Source organism: Diceros bicornis, chromosome 1 (genome assembly GCF_020826845.1).
Source record: "Diceros bicornis minor isolate mBicDic1 chromosome 1, mDicBic1.mat.cur, whole genome shotgun sequence".
Taxonomy (NCBI): Eukaryota; Metazoa; Chordata; class Mammalia; order Perissodactyla; family Rhinocerotidae; genus Diceros; species Diceros bicornis.
In genome coordinates this window covers 32,664,394-32,688,848 of record NC_080740.1, presented here as the reverse complement: position 1 = coordinate 32,688,848, position 24,455 = coordinate 32,664,394, and the positions used below count along the sequence as shown (strand labels likewise).

The 24,455-nt window shown below is 34.0% G+C and overlaps 1 protein-coding gene across 2 annotated transcripts in view; it reads left to right on the top strand.

Moving 5' to 3' along the window:
• PJA2 (praja ring finger ubiquitin ligase 2) overlaps positions 1-24,455 on the top strand; it is a 70,855-nt gene that overhangs the window by 15,425 nt on the left and 30,975 nt on the right. For both annotated transcript variants that reach the window (XM_058538298.1, XM_058538292.1), the window contains 4 exons: positions 542-659; positions 2,256-2,456; positions 3,912-4,962; positions 14,137-14,322. In XM_058538298.1, coding sequence (XP_058394281.1) covers positions 629-659; positions 2,256-2,456; positions 3,912-4,962; positions 14,137-14,322 — 1,469 coding nt within the window. In that variant the 5' untranslated portion in view covers positions 542-628. The remainder of the gene's footprint in view (positions 1-541; positions 660-2,255; positions 2,457-3,911; positions 4,963-14,136; positions 14,323-24,455) is intronic.

The window sequence follows — 24,455 nt, the reverse complement described above, 5'->3', positions numbered from 1 at the left end:
TCTTATTTGGGCTTAAAAGTATCTGAATGATCAATTGACTATTGTAAAGAATAAGTATATCGTTATTTACACACATTGGTTATTAATTGTCGTAAACCATTATACATTTTTTAAATGAAGTCTGTATTCTTAGGGTTAGCTTCTTTTAACAATGCCAGGGCTAAAGGAACTATAGCTTGATGGAGAAGCAAAGATAGCATAGTGTAGTCGACTCCCAAAAGAGTTTGCTCATGTACCCCAGTCAGCACTTCTCCCAATATATTTGCTTATTTACTTATAAATTGTATGTGTATTGTTATTTTCAATCTTAAGGATGATACATACTTCGACAAGGTTTTTCAAGGAAGAGATGTAAATCTGCTTTCAAAAGCCGTCTTGATCGTTTTGAGAGTTTTTGATTGACTTGTCAGGTCAGACTGTATTTTTCTCCATTATTATAGGGCTAACAAAGAATTTCACTAAGAGGAGAAGTATTAGTTTTGTCATTTTTATTTTGTGCTTCTATTATCAATATTTTGTTTAATCCATGATTCCTTTGTAGGAATTTTCTGCAGCTTATCAACTGTGTGAGTTAAAGCTAAATCACATTCATAATTCCGCTGAACCAGGCACACGAAAACTGCCGTATATGTCACAGTATACTGAAAAAGAGCCAGCAGGTAAGCAAGGTGTCTTTCAATTGCTCTATATTGACGACTTCATATTTTTCCCTCCAGATACCTTGAATACCATACGTGACATGTGATCATGGTCTTAGTTAAGGCCAGTTTCAATCCATATTTTGACTATTTGTAAAGCTTAATTTCTAATTTTTGATATGAAAATAAGTATAAATAGAAATTCTTATATTTTCTTTGCATACTCCCTTTTCTTCCCTTGTACTTTCCACTTTGGAGCCCATTCCTTTGGAGGATTTGTTAAGGGCACTAGTTCTGGAATCATACTGTTGGATTATTGGACAAGTTAAATTACTTAAATACTGAATTTTACCCTTAAATTTTTGATCTTTAAAGTAAAATACAGTATCCACCTGATAAGATTCTTGAGGGAATTAAGTAACATAATGTAACACTTGGTATTGTATGTTATAAATACGTGTTTGGTTTTCTTGCGTACCTGGAAGCAATTATATTTCTTATTTTAATGCAATAAAACAAAAATATGTATCTGTTCCGTTTATTAACTATTCCATATACTGTGAGAAAATATTTTGTTTAGTTCCTGTATGGTATATGTAAAGTCTAATTGACTAAGCAAACTTATACTTAATATGTATATAAAATAATGTCCTATGTAGTAAAAGATGCTACTGTGTACTACCGAATATCCCTCAGTCATCAGAACTTAGTATTCAAGTTTTTCAAATGTTGAGGGCTTTTCTTACCATTCTATACCATTGGTAGTGTTTGACTTGGTTCATCACTATTTTCTTTTGGAGAATTTTATCGGACCCTAATGTTTGGGATATATTTTATTGTGGTTCAGTTGGTTCTTGATTCTAGTACAGATACCATTTTAAGAAGTTACTTGTTACTTTTTTTTTTTTTTTTTTGTGAGGAGATCAGCCCTGAGCTAACATCCGCCAATCCTCCTCTTTTTTTGCTGAGGAAGACGGCCCTGGGCTAACATCGGTGCCTATCTTCCTCCACTTTATATGGGACGCTGCCACAGCATGGCTTACCAAGCAGTACTTTGGTGCGCGCCCGGGATCCGAACCAGCGAACCCCGGGCCGCCGCAGCGGAGCGCGCGCACCCAACCGCTTGCGCCACCGGGCCGGCCCCAAGTTACTTGTTACTTTTGACAGGAATGTATTCACTCTTAATGTAATTGAAACCGTCATGTCATGTGCTGGTAATTGACTCAACAAATATGTATTGAGCACTTACATGTAAGGTACTTTACTGAGATAATTTGGAGGATCATTCTCCAATCCTTAATGAGCTTTTGCAGTATAGTAAATTGGCATATGAAATATCTTTTTTGGTAGGTTACATTATAAAAATCTGAAATACTTTAAAGAAACCAAACTTTAAAAGATATTTTTTGGAGTAAAAAGGCCACATACCTCTCATAACATAGTATTTCATGTTTACTTTTCAAATATATCTTATAGCACTAGTAAGGTGCACTTGATGTTCAGTAACATACAATTTGGCAAATAATAGCGTTTATGTTGAAACATTACCCCTGTTCTATTAGTTAGCAGAATAAAGGTCAATGCTGTGCATCTTTTATTTTTAACATTGTTTTTCAGCAATGGATCAAGAATCCAGCAAGGCTGCCTGGCCCAAACCAGCAGGAGGATATCAGACAATCACAGGCAGGAGATATGGAAGAAGACACGCGTATGTCAGTTTTAAACCATGTATGACCAGGCATGAAAGAAGCTTAGGTCGGGCTGGTGATGACTATGAAGTGTTGGAACTAGATGATGTTCCAAAGGAAAATTCCTCAGGTATACAACATGGAATTATTTAAGAGCTAATAATAAGCATGTAGGAATTGATCTTATAATATTTGAAATTGTGAGTGGGTTTTATGTATGTGAGTGTAAATGCTGTACATTTCCTAGCAAGAAAATCTATTTTGAAATTTTTATTGAATTTAATGTTAATAGTATATGCATTTAAACATAGAAGAAAATAGAATATGGCCAGTCATTAAAATATAACTACACTGACATGGCAGTCATTACATTGTCACATCCTTCAGCCAGAGGAAATCTTCATCTTTCAATCAAAAAAATTTTTTTTTTAGTGTGAACTGAGTATATTTTTCCCTGTGTATTACGTTTAAATAGCTTTTTGTGGTTGTTTTAATTGTACCTCTGAATAATTTAGCGTGGCTAATTTGAATTTTTTAAATCATTTTATAAAATACAAATGTCAAGTAATGCTTAGTTATTCAATTAAAATTTCTTATTCACTGGTTTGAAAAGGTATTTGCAGTTTTCCATGTACTATAGTTACACGTTTTTGGACAACTTCCTCTTGTCCTGAGCAAACTTCATAATTCCAGATTATTTTTACTGTCATTTGTATACAAGAATCTGAATTATTAGCTAAGATCATTCTGTTAAGGAAGCCTTTTTGTGATATGACAAGACTGCTTTTCGGTTATAATTTATAAATTTTTGTTCCAACAAATCTTGAATGTCTTCATTTGCTATTATATTAGTAATGTAGTGATAAAAGATAGTCATGCTTAAAGTAATTTATAGAATAGATATGATTGTACTCTTGTCTCAAGATTTTGACAAACTATGGTAAAGAGAATCAACATGTTGAGTTTTTCATTGTTTTTCATTCATGGCTATAACATACCTAAAGTTAACTCATTGTTATAGATGTATTACAGCAGTCCATTTTGGGGATAGAAATCTAATATACATCTAGACACTGATGTATAGTTTTATGAATTGACATCAAACACAACAGAGTCTCGTTTCTGTTAGATCTGTAACCTGTTCTTATATCTATCAGAAGTACTTTTGAAGTTTTTTTTTACCTGTATGTAATAAAAGAAGTTAAGTTTGAATTGCACACGCCAACAACTGGGAGGGTAGATTGGTTACCCTGTAACTTCACTTATGCCTCTTATTGTGTAGTCTCTCAGCCTCTCCCTTTGATGTTTTTTATGGGATGTGTTAGGTGTTAGGATTTAGTTGAAAAACCTGCAAAGGATGTACGAGGGAGAGGATATTGAGAGGCTACACAATGGCATAAATGAACTCATAGGGTGATCAGTCTGCCCTCCCAGTTAAGTTAGGGAGCATAGAAGTACCTGTCCGAGAAATTCACTCATATTCTGAAGTAGGTAATAATTGGTATGATTTCTACTTAGTTATTATTAAGTAAAATTTTATTTAAATTAACTCCTCCAAATATGTTTTCTTTTGTTCTCTATGAAGGTTCCAGTCCATTGGATCAAGTTCATTCTTCATTACCCAACAACCTTTTATTTGAAAAAAATGAAACAGAAATTCCCATTTGTGATACAGCATTGAATCAAACCATTGAGAGCAATCCATCCTTTGCTGCAGTACATCGTAGCGAGGAAGGCAGGGAGGCCTTAGGAAGCTGTACGAATCTTCATAATCACTCTGAGGGAGAGTATGCTCCAGGAGCTTGTAATGCTTCAAGTGTACAAAATGGAATTGCATTGGTTCGTACTGACTCTTATGATCCAGATGGCAGATATGGAGAGGATAATGAACATCTTCAGCTTCCTGCAGAAGTTGTAGAAGGTGGTAGATATCAGGAAGCATTGGGAAATACAATATTTGAGTTGGAAAATGGAGAGGTAGAGGCATATACTGGTCTTTCACCACCAGTTCCCTCTTTTAACTATGAAATAAGAGATGGATTTGAAGAGTTAGACTCAGCACCTTTAGTGAAAAGTTCTGGTGATACTGAGTTTGTCAATCAGAACAATCAGGAATTTCAGAGGTCCTCTTCTGAAGATGAAATTGCTAGAAAGAAACAACAAAATAATCCTAGCCAGGAGAGACAGAGAGAAAATTCAACTGAAGATTCAGCCTGTGCTCCAGGGCATATTTGTAGTGAACAAAATACCAGTGATAGGGACGGCAACCAGGGAAGTTCTCCTGAACAGGTAGTGAGGCCCAAAGTTAGAAAACTGATAAGTTCAAGCCAGGTGGACCAAGAAACAGGTTTTAATAGGCATGAGGCTAAGCAAAGAAGTGTTCAGAGGTGGAGGGAGGCTTTGGAAGTTGAGGAAAACGGCTCAGATGACCTCTTAATAAAATGTGATGACTACGATGGAGAACATGACTGTATGTTCTTGGATCCACCTTACTCAAGGGTTACACAGAGGGAAACAGAAAATAACCAAATAACATCAGAAAGTGGAGCCACAGCAGGAAGACAAGAAGTTGTGGATAACGCCTTTTGGAATGGCTGTGGAGATTATTACCAACTGTATGACAAAGATGAAGATAGGTAAGGTTTCATGCAGTGCTTTGTCAGATTTGTAGTGAGCAAAGTGGTTTATTTCTAGTACCATGATGTTTGATGGATGGGCTCTCTGATGGTCAGGGAATTAGATATTTTGACTTATCAAATATTCTTATTTACAAAGTGCTACCCATACATGCAAACTACTGGTTAGTTTTTCACAAAAACTTTCTTTGAGGCATTTCAGGAATTTATAGAAATTATAAGTTCGGATAATGACTATTAGTTATTACAAAAGGATAGAGATACTAATTATTTCAATTCATGGTATTTCAGTTAATGAGATGCAAGGTAAACATTTATTGTATGCAAAAAAATTCTCTGTTAAGCCAGTCTGGCTTTAAAAAGATCACAGAAAATTTTGATTGATAATACTGTATTAACTTTGCCAAGATTTACTAATATCACCTGTTTCTCTATTTATTCTTGCTGCTCTTCCTATCACTAAGTTTATTTATATCGTTATTTAGCATTTAATTTTCATTAACAACTGCATGTTGTACGTACTATTATTTCCCCCATTTGTAGATGAAGAAACTGATGCACAAGACAGTTAACTAATTTCCTAAGGTCACAAGGCTAGTAAATGGTGGAGCTGGAATTTTGAATATCTACTTATTGCCTAACTCCAGACAACTGTAGTTTACTGTTTTCAAGAGAACATATAACTTTTCTTATCATAAGCTTTCTGATTCCTCTTACAAACTTGGATTCCTTTTTTCCAAACTGTAAGACAACAGAAAAAAGAGAGAAATGGAGAATTTCTTTGTCCAACTGCTGACTTTTCATTACCCCATAGTCCAAACCTTAATGTACCAGTAAGCTAGTTGTAACCCCAACCATGCTCAATTACAGTGCAATTTCAAGATTTTATTAACTTGTAGAAATAATTTTTTTAACTAGAATATGCTACAGAGGAAGACATTTATCCTTTTGAATATGAATGTATTTTATTTCATGTCATAAAATTAATAAAACATTTGATTTTTCTTTGGATGTATGAATTAAGCTTCGATAATATAGTATAAGTAACTTGTAGAAACAATTGGAATATAATTTCTATTGCTATCTTGAAGTTTGTAAACTTCAAGGGTTAGCAGACAATATTTATGTAACCTACTATTTTTTAAGCAACGGGTAAAGTTAGTTAAGAACTTTTGCCTGACTTATTTTCCTTTTTTTTCAGTTTAGTTCCACAACCTTTTATCCAAAATCCACAAAGTTCTAAAAACCAAAATTGGCAGCAAAACCTGACCTGATGTGTTAGCTTAGTTGATGGCAGATATGGATCTGAACTAAAATGAGGCCTTTTTTCCAAGTATTCATGTGTTTTGCTGCAGAAATATGAAAGTGTTTGATTACAGGGTACTGTTTTGGGCCCCACTGGGAATTAAGTAGTATTTCTAAATCTCAGGGAAAAAAGTCTAAATTCCAAAACATATTTAGCCCTAAGATTTTTGGATTGGATTGTGAAACCTCTATTATACTATATTTAATAGTAACCTCTAGGTTACTATTAAAAAAAAAAAACTTAAGAGTCTTAGATAACTTATCTTTCTGAAAGTATAAGGTGGTTGCATTTTTTTTCTCAGTTACATTTTTGCTTTTTTTGAGGAAAATCATTTAATTTGGCTGTGCCCTCTCCATTGTAGACACACTAATCAAGAATAAAACCTCTTTTGTTTGCTTTTTATAGCCAGGCCTAATGTAATCTAATGAAGTTGATGAAATCTTTATGCCTTTTGCCAACCTCAAGAGAAAGGGTAGTTTTCTTGGCTCTTGGTTTTTAAATTGATTTTTTTGGTCAATTGTAGAACTTTTTTCTTTGCTTAGAATGACTCTATACTTTTAATAGTTATAGGAAATTGTCTTAATTATATCTTTTTCCTTAAGTGATATGTCAGTATTCTGAACTTTGATAGATTTTTTACAAATGGAATATACAGATGAGAAAAACACTTATAGTTAATAGAAACTTTTTTTCTTTTGACTTTTTAGTGATATATTGACTTACAGAATCTGTAGTTGGAGTGTGCTTAAATGATGGAACTAATTTTGGAGCATTCTTTAAGATACATTGAAATGCCAGAAACACTTAGGGTTTTTTTTTTTTTAAGACTCTCATCACAGAATAAGTTCTCAAGGATAGTGATTCTACCTAGGATTCCACTTATATTTGCATCTATAAGCCTTAACATATGTTTTAGGACCTCATTTCAAGAGTCTGTAAATTTTAAGAAGTAATTCTATTTCTGTGCTACTGTTTCCGGTTCCTCTACTCTTACTCCCTACAAAGGATCACAATTGCCAGAATGCCTTTTAATATGGTGCCAGATAAAGGTTGAAATTGAATAGCTATACACTCCTTTTAGTTTCTTTCGCCATTTACTCATCTACGAGATGTTTTACTGTAATCCTGCTGAGTTCTGATATTAGCAGATTGGAGAAATGGGGAAACACAGTGACTCTACCATAAGTATCTTGAAAAAGTATTTTAATGAATGCATGACCCACTTCTTCCCTGAAAAATTCTAAATGATCACTTAATCACATCTGAAACGTTACACTCTACGGGATAAGCATTGCAGCTGGTAGCATTGCTCTGAGCTGTTTGACAGGAAGTGAGCACTACCTTATTAAATTAGAACTGCAAGGAGGATTTTAATAGGCAGCATATAATTACCAGGCTTGGAATTAGACCAAAAAGCTAAAGTTAACACCCTGTTCTTTTGAAATATACCCTAAGAACTTTAGTAACTGTTTGAGGACAAGACCTTGAGTTTAAAAGAACCATTCAGCCATGCCAGCACATTTTAACCTTGGGCCTAACTGTTATGAAGAGAGGCATGCCATCTTCTGACCATTTCTTATAGCACTTAAGATTTCTTTCAGAGTTTTTGTGTCCCTGGGCCTTAACCTTGCTTAAAAGGTAAAACTTACCTAAGATAAAACTGTCGGGACAACTTTTTTTGTTGTTGATGACGTTGGGAAAATAAAAGGAATATTAGCCATTTAGTTGATTTCAATTTGATATATTCAAAAAGGATTTATTGAAATCCTCTTAAGTGTCCTGCCTTGTTCTGAGTTTTCTGTAAATGCAAATAATAATGATCCTCGTTCCCCTAGTGTTCACCAGCCTTATGAGGAAGACAAAATAGATAATTATCATGAGACTAAATTCAGGTCCTTTCCTCTTCTACGTAAGTTAGCTGAGAGCCATGAAGAAAGAGCTCCTCTGATCTCCCTGTAGCCCAATAAATAAAACATCTATGAGCAGCCAAAACAGAGATCTTAAAGCACATGCGCTAACATTTTAGCTAACCTTTTTATCTTGTTTCCAAGTTCATAGATGTTTAGAAGGAGTAAATTAGGGGTAAATAGCTTTGTTCCTTGGGCATGCTAGGGAGTTACAGATTACAATATTCTGATATTAAGGGAAAAGACCGGAAAGAGCAACCATCTGGGCCTTATTTACTAAATTAAGCAGCCTTATAGATTTGAACAACTTCTATTCGTGTACTGTATTACAACATAGTTCAGTATTAATAGTGGTGAAATGTCCCAGACTGCTTAGATTATGTTCTGTATACTATCTTTGCAAATGCAGAGAATTATATGATATGTTTTAACATAATTTCCATCCAGAGTATTTTCAATAAAATTCGAAAAGTGTTTTTGCTCTTCAGCTAGTCAGATAACAGGATCATCTAAAATTTCACTTTTCCCTAGGCTCCTATGTAGTTGAGGTTTATGGATGTGATAAATGCCATGGAAGATAAACAAACCAGTTCCTTGGGGATTCAAGGGAATAGGAGGTTGCTTTTGGCTAGTTTTACTTCTGTATCTTATTTCTACCTAGGATTTGTACATAAATTATTTTATTTGGCTAGAAATCACATATAATTTCATTCTGTATGTGAAAAAAGCTTTTTTGGTTCACAATTGAATGTGTAAAGAGTGTAACATTGGAGTAAGTTATGATTGTATGCTTTTGAATATAGCTCCAGATGCTAATGGGAGATAATACTAATGAAAGAGCATATGAAAATCAAAGTGGTACTTAATTTAATTTTTACTTTGAGAAATTTAAAATGTTGAACTCATGTGCTTTTATAATCCAGAACAAATGGGTCCTCACTATTCCATGGTCATTTTGTGTCCTATTTCTTCTGTTGCTTACTCTCCTTGAAAAGTTATTTTTAAATCTTTCTCTTTTTGCTTTTAGTTCCATACAGTCTTGTCACTCTTAGTAGATAACTTTGTCTCTGCTTTCCTGGAGATACTGACATAGTTAAATGTGAACTTTCTTGTTTTCCTCTTCTCTATATTAGAATATGTTAGTATCTATTCCTATTTTTAATTTCTTCTTCAATGAAGAGAGATAACTTTTCTCATTCTGTGCCTACAGTCGTATCTGACACCTTACTTATTTATTACCCATACTCCTAAGTTGCTTCCCTCTACCTCTCACTCTGATTTTTCTAAATCCTGGGGAAAATCTTCCCTTGGTGTGCCTCCCTCTGTTAACTACTTGCCTGTTTATGTTTTCTCTTCCACTGCTGAATTTTCAGAATAAATGTTCCACACCCACTGCTTCTATTCCTTCACTTTCCACTCTTCTTAAACGCTTTGAAATCTAACTCCCAGTATTATTTCTGTATTCTCTAATGTTAACAGTGACCTCCTGATTTCTATAGCCAATTGACTTTTCTCAGTACCATTTTCTTTGACTTCAGTGCTACTATTGAGCTGTTTGTTCACCCTTTCCTTCTCCACAGTTTCTCTTCCATTGACCTATGTTGGGTTCTTCTTTGCTTCATCTTCTGTGGACACCAGGGTCCTGCAAACTTTTTTTTAAAAAGGTGACCAGATAGTAAATATTTTAGGCTTTGTGGACCAAAAAGCTAAATGGAGGATATTATGGAGGTACTTGTATAACCATTTAAAAATACAAAAAACCATTTTAGCTTCCAGGCTGTTAAAAAATGGACAGGTGATCAGATTTGGCTCATGGGCCAGGACATAATTTGCTGACCTCTGGTATAAACAGAGACTGAGATGATTGGGTGACCAGGAGGTTGATATTGCCATTTAGTAACCAGAGGATGTAGAGTAGACTTTGGTAGAGAAGAGAGGAAAATGATGTGCTGGTAGGAAATCCAGTTGAAATGTCCAAGCAGACAGCTTATATAATGAAATAACTACCACCTTTATTTAGTGTTTACTGTTTTCCAAAACTTAGGTTAAACATTTCCAAAAATTGTGTTAAACATTTTAAACAGTATTCATTTAAACATCACTGTAGACTTGAAAAGTAAATGTTAATAGCTCATTTTACAGATGAGGAAAAGTGAGCTCAAGGAAGTTAATTGCCCAGGCTTGCATCACTAGTAGGTGTCGAGCCAGGATCCTAACCCAAATCTGTCTGACCTTAAAACTGGCTCTTACCAATCTGGCATTCTGCCGCCAGGGGTGAAAAGGAGGCTGTCATAGATGGAAGTCTCACCTGATGTTAAATACAGTACTTTTGTTTCTTTAGAAAGTAATTGCCTATGGTAGATTTTTTGTTTTCACAGTAAAAATCTTAATCATAGTTCCATAGTTTCCTCTAACTAGCCGTCTGAGCCAGTTTGCACTTTTAGAGCTACAAATTAGTAGTAGACATTGTTTAAAATTTGTCATAGATAATAATGTTCAGAATGAAATATTAATAGGAAATTGTCCGTATGTTACTTTCTATCACTTAAATCACAAATGTGTATTAATATCTGGAACATACTTTAAAGAGGGTTAACTGTTCGCCCTTTTCAAGTAAGCTAACATCACTAGAAGTTCTCTATTTCAAGTTATGCGATTGCATAGTCTTAGTTAACTTCTAAGAGGTTACAAGTACTATTACGAGTATTCAGACTAATCTCCTTGGATGCTTTTCTGGTAATTATTAAAGAAACTGTGATTTTGCACTTATGAAAAATACCTTTAAATGCGATGTTAAAGAAGCAGCTGCGCCATAGTGAGTTGGACTGAATAAACAAGAAGTCTAGTCCAGGAATTCATTGAAAAACAAAAGAAGCAGTTTTATAGGAGAGGGTCTGGAAGGAATGATCTGATCCTGAAGGCACAAAAAGGTGAAATGATTGTGAAAACCTTCTTGATGGTGAGAGGAATGGTTGTGGTGAAAGTTCACACTTCGGGGACAGTATTTGGAATAGAGCATTCATGTAAGGGATGAGTTGGATGTAAGAATGTACTAGTAACTGGTATTAGATTGTAGTAAATCATACATGTTATTCAAAGTTTAAACTTTTTTTTTTATAGGCCAGTATTTTCCAAAGTGGCTGAAATACATTAAGTGGTACACAGACAAGTGTTTTCGATTTTTGTCATTTGTGTTTATTTTAATGGGAATCAAAAAAATATAGTTAGCACATCAAATTTGGAATTTTATGGATATTGCTTAGGAGATAAGTAAATGTATTTGAGTGAAAAAAATATGTTGTTAAAAAAAGATTTGCTAACAGTTGTTGATTGCTTATTATTTACGAGGTACTGTTAGAATGTTTTGTATGTATTAACTGATTTACTCCTCATGAATTCAATGAGCTGTTAGATGCTATTATTATATTCACCTGATATGTGAGGCAAAAAAAGCACAGAGAGGTTAAGTAACTTTTTCATTGCTATTGAGTGGTGGATTCACATTCAGGCAAGCTGACTCAGAACCTGTGTTCTCAACTACGGTACCTTAGGACACAGTGTTAATGTACAACTATAGCAAAAATTGTGAGGGCAGTAGGCAAATGGCTTAAGTTTGTGAAATACTGCTTTAGGAAAAAGAACTGTTAAAGGTTGTTGGAGTAATATTATAAATGTACTATTTGATATAAATTGAAGTGATAGTGATAGTCAAAATGCATTTTTTAAATGAGTTGAGGGAGTGAGATTAAATTTATGGACACCAATTAATAATTGACTGTCTAGGTCTAGGTTTGGAGAAAAGCGCTTGAACCAGGGTTTTTTAGGAGAAATGGTGATAAAGGAGCTAGGATATGTGAGCCATTATACAGAAAGAATGGAAAGTAAGAAGGGACTTAAACACGGGGAGTTTGTGAAGAGTCAAAAATACGTGGTTTCCTGCTTGAGAACAGGGTACTACCATTAGCAGATAGAAAATCAAGAAAGAAACTTATCTGGCAGATGAATTTTGTTATAAAAATATGACTTTTGAAAAGGAGAATGAAAATCTAAAAGTGTTTTGTGGGCAGTTAGTGATTATGAAAGCTTAGTATGGTGGTCAGGGCTGAAGATGTATATTTAAAAGTTATCTACTTAGAGGTGAGGGTTATGTGTAAAGAGTAATAATGATACAAGCCAGGGGTCTGTAAACTTTTTCTTTAAGGGCCAGATAGTAAATATTTTAGTTTTGCTGACTAAAAGGCAAAGTCAAATATAAACATGTAAAAAAACCATTTTTAGCTTACAGACCGTAAAAAACAGGCAGTTGGGCCAGATTTGGCTGAGAGGCTGTAGTTTACTAATCCTTGACATAGGTTTCTTAAATATATTGACTATTGATTATAGACATTCTTTTTATATTGGAATTTGGAAATATTCGATCCGTTTTATTAATTCAGAAAAGGTCAGAAGTTTTATGTGTTATCTTTCTGGGCAGGATCATTCTCTGAGTGAAATACTTAAAAAAATGGGGTTTTCTTTTAAGTAAATATGTTAAAAATTACCTCAAATTAATATAGAAAACTTACCCTAATTGTTAAAGACACATCAAAATTGGAGTTGGTAATTTAGCTTTGAATTTGAGAAGCTTCATAATCAAGGAAACTATAAGCTCCTTTAAAACTATTTTCTGTTAGATTTGACACTGATACAAGTCTAGAAATGATTTACTTGATCTTAGATTATTCTTTGGATCACAGAAGATTTTACAGACTACAAGCAACTTGGGCTCATGCCCGTCTGAAGGAACACCTTCTATTTGCTACACCAGGGCTATCTTGCATTCCTTTTCCAGGACGTTTGTGCCCTGTTGCCCATCATTTACTGAAAATTGGAAGTTGATTTTATTTATTTTCTTTTTCTAACTCCTCAGAACTCAGATTAGTGCTGCTTTTTTTAATAGCATCTTGATCTCTTGGATTCATCTGCCTGTAGAAGGAGGAACTAACTAGTCTAGATATTAATAATATATCATAATCATAAAGAAAAGATAATTTCCTACCAATTACCACTTCCTTTCAAAAACGTAAACTGAAGTTTGTTATTTTTTGGTTTCTCAAAAGTCATTGCACACAGAGAAATCTTTAAGGGGATTCTTGACCAGATGGTTGATATGGTTGGAAGAGGCATTTAAGATTTATTTTCAGCATTGATAAGTAATACTTTAGCCTTTGGTAGTCTAAGGTGACTAGTGCTTTAAGAGTAGTTAAATGTAATCGAATTAACTCAAGTTAAATATAACCAAAAGTAATTTTCTGAGGTTCTTTATTAACCCTTTTACCATACCTTTTGGTTCCTTATCTAATTATTCTCTTGAATTGAAATTTATTTTATGTTCACAGTCCTACCAGAGGACTTCAGTAAAGATTTGTCAGTGCTGCTTTTTATGAATTTGAGTCTCTGTCCATTTTAAAGTCTTTTATGAAAAAGGAAGGAAAAAAATAGTTTAAGCTTTTAAAACTTGGTAATAGTAGAAAATTATTCCTAGAGGATATGTCATCAGTTGTCAATATGTAATTACAAAGTTGTTTTAGTCAGATCAGGTGAGTAATAAATCTATTATTATTTATGCCAGATAGCATTTAGTTTATGATTACCAAATTATATTTAAAGTTTTATTTAGAAACATGTCTGAAATATGAAGAACCTATACCTAAGCACTGTGGAATTATTTACCTTAGTGAAGAAAATAATAAATTGATAATCCTTAATTTGCTATATGCTATGTTCATTTGAAAAAGTTACATTCTGCTGAATATATTTATTTCTGTATTTATTTTTAAAATATTTTAAAAATTGAATTGACACCTGATGCAACATGTGGGGCGTCACTTGTCCACTCTATAGCGCGGTGCCTGGTTAACACTCCACATAATAAATGCACATGTAGTGGTGGTTTATTTTAATTCTCTTCTAAATTTGCAGTTCAGAGTGCAGTGATGGAGAATGGTCTGCTTCTTTGCCTCATCGATTTTCTGGTACAGAAAAAGATCAGTCCTCGAGTGATGAAAGCTGGGAGACTCTGCCAGGAAAAGATGAGAATGAACCTGAACTACAAAGTGATAGCAGTGGTCCTGAAGAAGAAAACCAAGAATTGTCTCTTCAGGAAGGGTATGTTAACAGATTTATTATTTTTATGTGTATTGTGCAAGTATGGTATGTATTGCATTTAAATGTTGGGTATGCTATTAATTGCATTTACAAGCCCTATGTAGGACCAGTAGCTCCTACTGATTTTTTCGTTATGCTTTTGATATTATTTTACAAAGAACAATTAAATTGAAAATGCTGGCAATTTCAGTATCTTCTATTGAGATACAGTATATGTTTCCACTTTGCTTTATTAAAGAAAACTTGGGCATTTAGAAGATGATTTTGGTTGAGTTAGGTATGAGTGAATTACTGCCATTGCTATGCAGTGGAGATAATGGCAAGGGAGAAGGGGCAGCCTCAAGAGGGAAATCGGTGATTGATTCACAGAAATGGAGGCAGTTGCAAAAGCTGAAGTTTTAATATTCCTGTCTAATTGCCTTGGATGATATCTCCAGAAATCAGTGATTAATGGTAAACATCTTTATCTTTTCCTAACTTTAATGGGAATGCTCTAGTACAGGGATTGTCAAATTTATGCTGTAAAGAGCCAGATAGTAAATATTTTCGGCTGTGTGTGCCATTCTATTGCAGCTACTCAACTCTACTGTTATAGTGTAAAAGTAGCCATAGGCAATATGAAAAAGAATGAGTGTAGCTGTCTTTCAACAAAATTTTATTTATAAACAGATTGTGGGCCATAGTTTACTAACCCTTGCCCTAGTATTTCTAGAATGATTCTAGCTTTTAGGTTGATTTCATATACACACACACACACAGTTTGTTTTTAAATCACACTAAGGAAATATCCCCCTGTTATTACTTTATAGGTTTCTAGCAAGAATGTTGAATTTTATTAAAGTCTTGTTAGCATCAATGGAAATGATCATAATGATTTTTCACTTTTGACCTAATGATCATGAGGAATTATTCTGTTACTAGATTTCCTAACATTCAGATACCCTTGCTTCTTGAAATAAACCCAACATGATCACATAGTCATGGTTTATTGTTGTCTTAATGAGCTGCTAGATTCTGTTTGCTAATGTTTTACATAAGATTTTTATATTGAGACCCATAGTGTGAATTGTTTCTAGTTTTTTGTCTCAATAACAGTTTGATACTTGATTTGCTACAAGAATGTATATGCTTTCTTTTTCATTTTGTATCCTTTGGTATTTAAATAGCTTATTTATTCCTTTAAATAACTTATTTATTCCTTTAAAGCTTGCTTACATAGCTTATTGCTTAAATAGCTTATTTATTCCTTTAAAAGTTGTGTTTACTTTTGAAACCTTTTACGCTTGAGAGTAAAAGAGAGTATCTCTTTGAATTTTCATTTTTTTCCTATGATAAGGTTGGTTCTAATCTCATGGGATCTATTTTGGTAAATATGTTTTCTTAGGAAAAAACTCTTCTGGCTTGGATTAACATTAAAATTTGTACTTCTCAAAGGTGTAAATTTCCAGCTTGAGAGTAACTCTGTAAGAAAATCCGGGGACAAAATATATTAGAAAATCTGTAAAGAAAGAAATTTTCAAACATAATTGATTTTGACAGTAGTAAATTGAGGTGGTGGTTTTTTCTCTTCCTAATTTTATGTTCAGTTGTCTTATTAAATATTTCATATGTAATTTGAAATAATAATTATTAATTCATTCAACAAATATATTGAGTGTTTAATATGTGCCAGACGTTGTGCTGGATCCTGGGATTATATCAGTGAACGAGACAAATAAGATTCCCTCGTGAAGCCAACATTGTGGTCGGAGAGGCCAATAATAAACAGGATACAAACATGATAAATTACAAGCTGTGATGATTATTGTGAAGGAAATAAAACACTAAGTGGTAAACACTAACTGATAGAGGCCTACATTAGTTAGGGTGGTCAGGGAGGACAACTCTTAGGAATTGACTTTTGAGCTGGATCTAAATGATGAGAATTAGCAGTTGAGGAAGAGCTTTCTAGGCAAAAGGAAAGACAAGAGCAGAAGTATTAAAAAGGAAAGGGCTTGCATATCTGAAGGTAATGAAGCAAATGAGTGGAAAGAAGGGTGATATGAGATGAAGTGGGTAAGAACTGGACTATGCAGGACATATAGCATCTGGAATTTATCCAGAGAGCAGTCAGATTTTAAGTGGAAAATTAACTGATTTGACGCACATTTTTAAAAGAACGTTCTAACTGCTTTGTGCAAATTGAATTGGAAAGGGACTAAAAAAAGTGGGGAATGGGTTAGGTTGTTGTACTACGAGATGGTAGTGAGGATTAAAAAAGGTAAACAGGTTTGAAAATATTTTCAAATTATAAAGAATAGGATGGATTGGGTGTGAGTTGAGGAATAATGAGGAATCAGTCAGTTATGACTGGGCTTTTTGGTTTGAACATTGAATAGATATTAATGTCATTGAGATAGGGAAGTCTAGGGAGAGGACTGGGAAGTAGGAACTCCTTTTGGAAGTTTTAAGTGCCAGTTAGACAGACATGCAGCATAGATGGCAAGTAGGCACTTGGATATTTAACTTTCAAGTTTAAGAGAAATGTCCCAGATTGTACTTAGATATAGAGATTTGTGAGTCTAAACAGAAACACATTTGGAAGTCATCAGCTACTTGCATGGATATCCTACAATAATAAAACTCAGTAATTTGTTAAAAAACATAAAAGTGTGGGTGAGGGGGACAGAACTAAAACACTGGACAGCAATAGTATTTAAGTTGGCAGGGGGAAGATCAGAGTTGAAGTGTATTGTTTGTTTGGGAGAGGGTTGAAAGGTAACTTTTGACATAGGTTAATTTGTATGGTAAAATTGCAAGAATCACCACTATGAGAATAAATATAGTCTATATGTACTGAAACCTGTAGAGGAGGAAAAAGGAATTAACACGTGGAAAAAGAACATTTAAAGTCAATCCAAATAAAAGTAAAGAAAGGAAGAAAAAGGCATCAAAAAGGAAAAAGAAAAATGAAAAATTAGGTTAGGAACAGTCCTGTAATAAATACAAATTGCCTAATATCTGCTTGTACAAGACAAAGCTTCAAATCAATTGGGTTTTTTTTGAGAGTTAAATCCTGTTTACAAAAGACACACTTAAAGCATAAGTATACAGAAAGATTGAAAGTAAAAGGATAGAAAATGGTATTTCAGGCAAATGCTAACTAAAAGAAGATGGAATAGTTATATTAACGTTAGCAAAGTAGAACTTAAAAAAGCATCATTGGGGAGAGTGAGGGTCACTACAGGTAAGTCCAATTACCAATAAAATGTAGCAGTTTTAAACTTGAATGCACCTAATAAATTAGACTCAAAATATATAAATGAACATTTAAGCAAACTAGAGAGTATTGACAAATTTGTTGTCATATTGGGAAATTTTTAAATACCTTTCTCAATTACGAATAATTCATAGATATAAAAAGATTTGTCTATCTTTAGCAGATTTGAACAACTCATTTAAGTATGGTTTAAAGAAGACTGTATCCTGTAGGATACACAAACACACAAAAACTGAACATGTACTAGGCTACAAAGCACAGATTAACACATTAGAAAGAATCAATATCCTGCAGACTGGATTGTCTGACCACAATGCAGTTAACTTTAGAAATAAATAAAAATATAAATTAAAAAAACCCGTTAATTTTAAATTATTCATCCTTCTAAATAATCAGTAGGACAAAGAAGAAATCATAATAGAAATTTAAAATGCTCATAACTGAACAATAATGAAAATACCACCAGTCAAAATTTGTGGGATACAATGAAATTGGTATTTAAAGGGAAATTTATCTTTATAGATACTTATGTTAGAAAAGAAGAAGAAGAGCTGAAAATGGAGGAGCTACGCATTTAACTTAAAATAGAAAAAGGAATATTAGAATAAGCAAAGAAAATGAGGAGGTAAGAATTAGAGTTAGGAAGATAAAGCAAAAATCGATGAATTAGAATACAGTTAAAATAGAGAGGATCAAAGAAATCAGAAGTTGATACTTTGAAAAGATTAAGAAAATCAGACAATCCATTTGGATAGTAAACAAGAAAATAAAGACAAGACACAAATAAATAATACTGAAATACAGAAATGGTTACAGCTACAAATACAATAAAGATTGGATGGACTAAATAGAGTACTATAAACTTTGTACTGGTAAATTTGAAAACTTAGAAGAAATTGACAAATTCCTAGAAAAATAGAATTTATCAAAACACACTCAAGAATAGGAAACCTGAATACTACTATAACTATTATAGATGTGTACTCAATGGTTTAAAATCTTCCCATGGAGAAAACAATTGATCTAGATGGTTTTAGAGCTGAATTCTCTTAAGCTAAACTTTTAAGGATCATATCACTTCATTCTTTGAGAGAATAGAAAAAGAACTATTTCTCCAAGTCATTCTAATAAGACCAGTATAACTCTAATACCAAAAGAGTATGTGAAGAAAATTATAAGCCTATTTCATCCATTAAAAACATGTTAAAATCTTAAACAGAATTATTGGAAATCTGAATTTGTGGTTTTTTTTTTTTAAAGATAAAACTCAATTACCAATCTGAGTTTATTCCAGAAATGCCAAGGTAGTTTAACGAGGAATACCTGTATATGTCATTCACTACATTAGCAGAATACTGGAGAAAATTCATATGATAGATTGTATAGATGCAGAAAAACGTCAGTTAGTAATATTCAACATCTCATCGTGATAGAAACTCAGAAACTAGGATTAGAACAGAATTTCCTTGACTTGATAGAAAGTATCTACAAAAAAAAAAAAAGTAGAAATCATTTTCAATAAGGAAGAATTAAAAAATTCCCCTCCTTAAAATCAGGAGCAAGACAAGTGTGCTCACCAGCACCATTTCTGTAGCCATTGTGGCAGAGGTTTTAGTCAGCATGGCATGGTGGGAAAACATTAAAAGGCAAAAACATATAAAAAGAAGAGGAACTGAAAAGGAAAGAAACAAACTAGAAGAATACATTTAGAGAATATAAAGTCTTAATGTGCAGAATGTATAAGGAACTTCTAGAAATCAGTAAGAAAACCTGACAATCTAATGCAAAACATTGAGCAGATAATTCACTGAAGAGGAAATGTTAATGGGGAATAAAAATATCAAAAGATGCTTAGAGCAGAAAGATCACAAGGAGGTATCATGTTTTACCCACCTGATAGATTAGCAAAAATTAGGAAATTTGACAATGTCAGGTGTTGTGGAGGATATGAATCACTTCTTACACAGTGCTTGCTGAGGTATGAAATACATCAAAACCATTAAAATTATGTATTAACATTTGCACAGTAGACTACCCAGCTATTCCACTTTGAGCTATAAACGCTGGAGAAACTTTCCCGTATGGCCCAGAAGTCGTGTACAAGAATGTTCATTGAAGTACTTTTCATGAAGGCTATAAAACTGGATAGTACTCAAATATTAATAGAGAAAAATTAGTGGTGTATTCATACGTGGAGTATTATATAGCACTGGGAGTGAATGAGCCACAGTTACATGCAAAAACATGAATGAATCTTAGAGATACAATGCTGAGTGAAAACAACCATTCCTGGAAAAATAATGTGTGTGATATCTATTTCACAGAGCTTAAAAACAAGCTGAAATAAGTATCTTGTTTAAGTATACAGAAATAGAAGTTCTTTCAAAAAGCAATGGAATGGCAGCAGCAGCATCAAGAAAATACTTTTCTCTGGGGGGTAAGGGCAAGGGAGTAGGATAGGTGTAGAGCACAATATGTATGCTAGTCGGTGGTAATATTCTGGTTCTTGGTTTGGGTGGTGGGTTTATGGATGTTTAGTATAATATGCTTTGTAATTTAAATTACAAAGATTGCATATATTTTGTATTTGGGAAAAAAAGGAGTTAAAAAACAGATAATTAAAAGTGAGAAAGTGGAGACAGTTACTGTACCTATTTCTTTACGAAAGGAAAGGGACCACAGGTAGATGTTTGGCCTAGAAACATGTTGTCCTTACATCCCATAAACTAGAAACATTATTATTTGCTTATAGAATGTTCTAGAAGAGAGTAACTGACTAATGATAGGAAAGATAAAGTGAAGTCCTTGAAAATATGAGAAGGGTTGGGATCCAGATCTCAAGGAGAGGGCTTTTAGGAGCAGAGACTCTTCCGTTGTAACTAGTGGAAAGGTAGTATGTTGGTACAAGTTAGGTGAGTCTGTAGATTCGCTGGTGGAAGAAAAGATGAGTCTGGTGACTTCAGTATTCTCGTTGTTACTGGATGTTGAGAGTTGGAGAGGATAGGAAGGTTGTGAAATTTAAAGAAAGAAGCAAAGGTGGGAAATAGGCTTTCAGAGAGCTGGACAGCAGACTTAATAGGTATATACACTGAATAATTGCTAGATGGTAGCATTTGAGATTTATGTTTTTGAATTTAAAGTTAAATTAGTAACATCACACTTGTATATTTTCCTTTAGGCTTTTCCAGCTATTCTGGCTACTTTACAAACATTTTATGTAAATACTCTTAAAAATTTTTAATAAAAATTTAACAAATATTTTGCCTTTCCTATTTATTTACCTTTCCTATTAATTTCCTATTAATTTAGATAAATAAATCTAAATTTACTAGAATAGAGAAACGGTTCTTCAAATTAAGTTCTGGGATTCTATCTTTGTGATTGGATGACATGGAACAGGGTGCCCTTGATTTTGTAAGCTGTAATTCCCCTTTAGGTTGTTTTGACTCTTAATTAAAATTTCAGTTCCTTTCCTTTGTACTTCACCTGCAAGATAGGGATTTGAAATCTTAAAAATTTGCTGTACAATTAGAAGTATTAAAAATGAGCCTATATTGGGCCTGCCCAGTGGCGCAAGCGGTTAAGAGCATGCGCTCCACTTTGGCAGCCTGGGGTTCACGGGTTTGGATCCCAGGTGCGCACCGACGCACCGCGTGTGGCACCATGCTGTGGCAGCATCCCATATAAAATAGAGGAAGATGAGCACGGATGTTACCTCAGGGCCAGTCTTCCTTGGCAAAAAAGAGGAGGATTGGTATCGGGTGTTAGCTCAGGGCTGATCTTCCTCACCAAAAAAAAAAGATGCTATACCTAAATCTTAGCAACTACTTAAATGTGTCGAGTTTAAAATGAAAACTAGTAAGTTAAATACCAATTAGGAATGTTTAGTACATTCTCCAGGATTCTATAATGTAAATTTCTTGTAATGTAGCTAGATTATTTTATGGAAGCTTCAGCCCTTTAAAATGTTGGGATTAACCCAAAGATTTAAAGTTCTGTGCTGCAAATAAAAGATACTTGAATTGCTGATTTATTAGCTAAATGAAGCCACTCAGATTTGTAAAATCAGAGTACTGTAGTTGGTGGTTTCAGGGGTTTAGTTTATCTGCCTTTCGTTTGCTTCCTTTCTCAGAAAATACTATGATGCATGATTATATGATAGCATATTTTAAAACCTTTTAATGAAAATACTATGATGCATGATTATATGATAGCATATTTTAAAACCTTTTAATGAAAATTTCTTTAAAATACTCAGTATCAGTTTATTAATATATTTTGATAATTTTAATATTGCTATTCACATAATGTCATTAAATTTAGTTTCTGTTATTGAGAAATAGGGGTCTTTAATCATAAAGCATAAATCATAAAGACACCAACAGTCTATTTATCTGAAGCTTTGAGGTAACAGTGTAGCCTGAAGTTAAGAGAATAGATGATGCTGGTGGTCTTCTAGGATTTTGACTGGGCGTAGGTTGTGAGGGTAAAGGATGGGGCATTTTCAGCTTCCTGTCATGGTGGCAGCATTCATTTCCTCCAAGCTGTGCTGAAAATGCTCAGAAGGACAAGTTGGCAGTTTTCCTTGCCACTTGAAATACCTGTGACTTTGGTGGTGGTGGTGGTAGGTACAGGCTTCGACATCTTCCATCTACTGGATTGCATTTTTTAGAATTGGCCATTTGGAGACATGATTAGATAATGTCTGTCTCATAAATTGTAATGGCATTTTGTTGATTTTTTTTTGTTTTGTTTATTGCAATGACATTGGTTTATAACATTGTGTAAATTTCAGGTGTACATCATTATACTTCTATTTCTGCATAGATTACATTACGTTCATCACCCAAATACTAATTACAACCCATCACCACACACGTGCCGAGTTATCCCTTTCGCCCTCCTCCCTCCCCCCTTCCCCTCTGGTAACCACCAATCCAATCTCTGTCTCTATGTGTTTGTTTGTTGTTGTTATCTACTACTACTTAATGAGGGAGATCATACGGTATTTGACCTTCTCCCTCTGACTTATTTCACTTTGAATAATACCCTCAATGGCCATCCATGTTGTCACAAATGGCTGGATTTCATCGGTTCTTATGGCTGAGTAGTATTCCATTGAGTATATATACCACGTCTTCTTTATCGATTCGTCCCTTGATGGGCACTTAGGTTGCTTCTAAGTCTTGGCTATTGTGAATAACGCTGCAATGAACACAGGGGTGCATGTATCTTTACGCATTGGTGTTTTCAAGTTCTTTGGATAAATACCCAGCAGTGGGATAGTTGCATCATATGGTAGTTCTATCCTTAATTTTTTGAGTTCTCTCCATACTGTTTTCCATAGTGGCTGCACCAGTTTGCACTCCCACCAGCAGTGTATGAGAGTTCCCTTCTGTCCACATCCTCTCCAACACATGTTGTTTCCTGTCTTGTTAATTATAGCCATTCTGACGGGCGTGAGGTGATATCTCAGTGTAGTTTTGATTTTCATTTCCCTGATAGTTAATGATGTTGAACATCTTTTCATGTGTCTATTGGCCATCTGTATATCTTCTTTGGAGAAATGTCTGTTCAGGTCTTTTGCCCATTTTGTAATTGGGTTGTTAGTATTTTTGTTGTTGAGATGCGTGAGTTCTTTATATATTTTGGAGATTAAGCCCTTATCAGATGTATGGCTTGCAAATATCTTCTCCCAGTTGTTAGGTTGTTTTTTCGTTTTGTTGATGGTTTCCTTTGCTGTGCAGAAGCTTTTTAGTTTGATGTAGTCCCATTTGTTTATTTTTGCTATTGTTTCTCTTGCCCAGTCAGACATGGTGCTTGAAAATATGTTGCTAAGACCGATGGTGAAGAGCGTACTGCCTATGTTTTCTTCTAGAAGTTTCATAGTTTCAGGTCTGACATTCGAGTCTTTAATCCATTTTGACTTAATTTTTGTGTATGGTGTAAGGTAAGGGTCTACTTTCATTTTTTTGCATATGGCTATCCAGTTCTCCCAACACCATTTGTTGAAGAGACTTTCTTTTCTCCATTCTATGTTCTTGGCTCCTTTGTCGAAGATTAGCTGTCCATAGATGTGTGGGTTTATTTCTGGGCTTTCGATTCTATTCCATTGATCTGTGTGTCTGTTTTTGTGCCAGTACCATGCTGTTTTGGTTACTATAGCTTTGTAGTATATTTTGAAATCAGGGATTGTGATACCTCCACCTTTGTTCTTTTTCCTCAGGATTCCTTTAGCTATTCAGGGTCTTTTGTTGTTCCATATAAATTTTAGGATTCTTTGTTGTATTTCTGTGAAAAATGCTGTTGGAACTTTGATAGGGATTGCATTGAATCTATAGATTGCTTTAGGAAGTGTGGACATCTTGACTATGTTAATTCTTCCAATCCAAGAGCACGGAATATCTTTCCATTTCTTTGTGTCTTCTTCAATTTCTTTCAGCAATGTTTTATAGTTTTCGGTGTACAGATCTTTCACCTCTTTGGTTAAGTTTATTCCTAGGTATTTTATTCTTTTTGTTGCAATTGTAAATGGGATTGTATTCTTAATTTCTCTTTCTGCTCCTTCGTTGTTAGTGTATAGAAATGCAACTGATTTTTGTACGTTGATTTTGTATCCTGCTACTTTACCATATTCGTTAATTACTTCTAAAAGTTTTTTGGTGGATTCTGTAGGGTTTTCTATATACAAAATCATGTTATCTGCAAATAGTGACAGTTTCACTTCTTCCTTTCCAATTTGGATCTCTTTTATTTCTTTTTCTTGCCTGATTGCTCTGGCTAGGACTTCCAGTACTATGTTAAATAGGAGTGGTGACAGTGGGCATCCTTGTCTGGTTCCTGGTCTTAGAGGGATAGGTTTCAGTTTTTCACC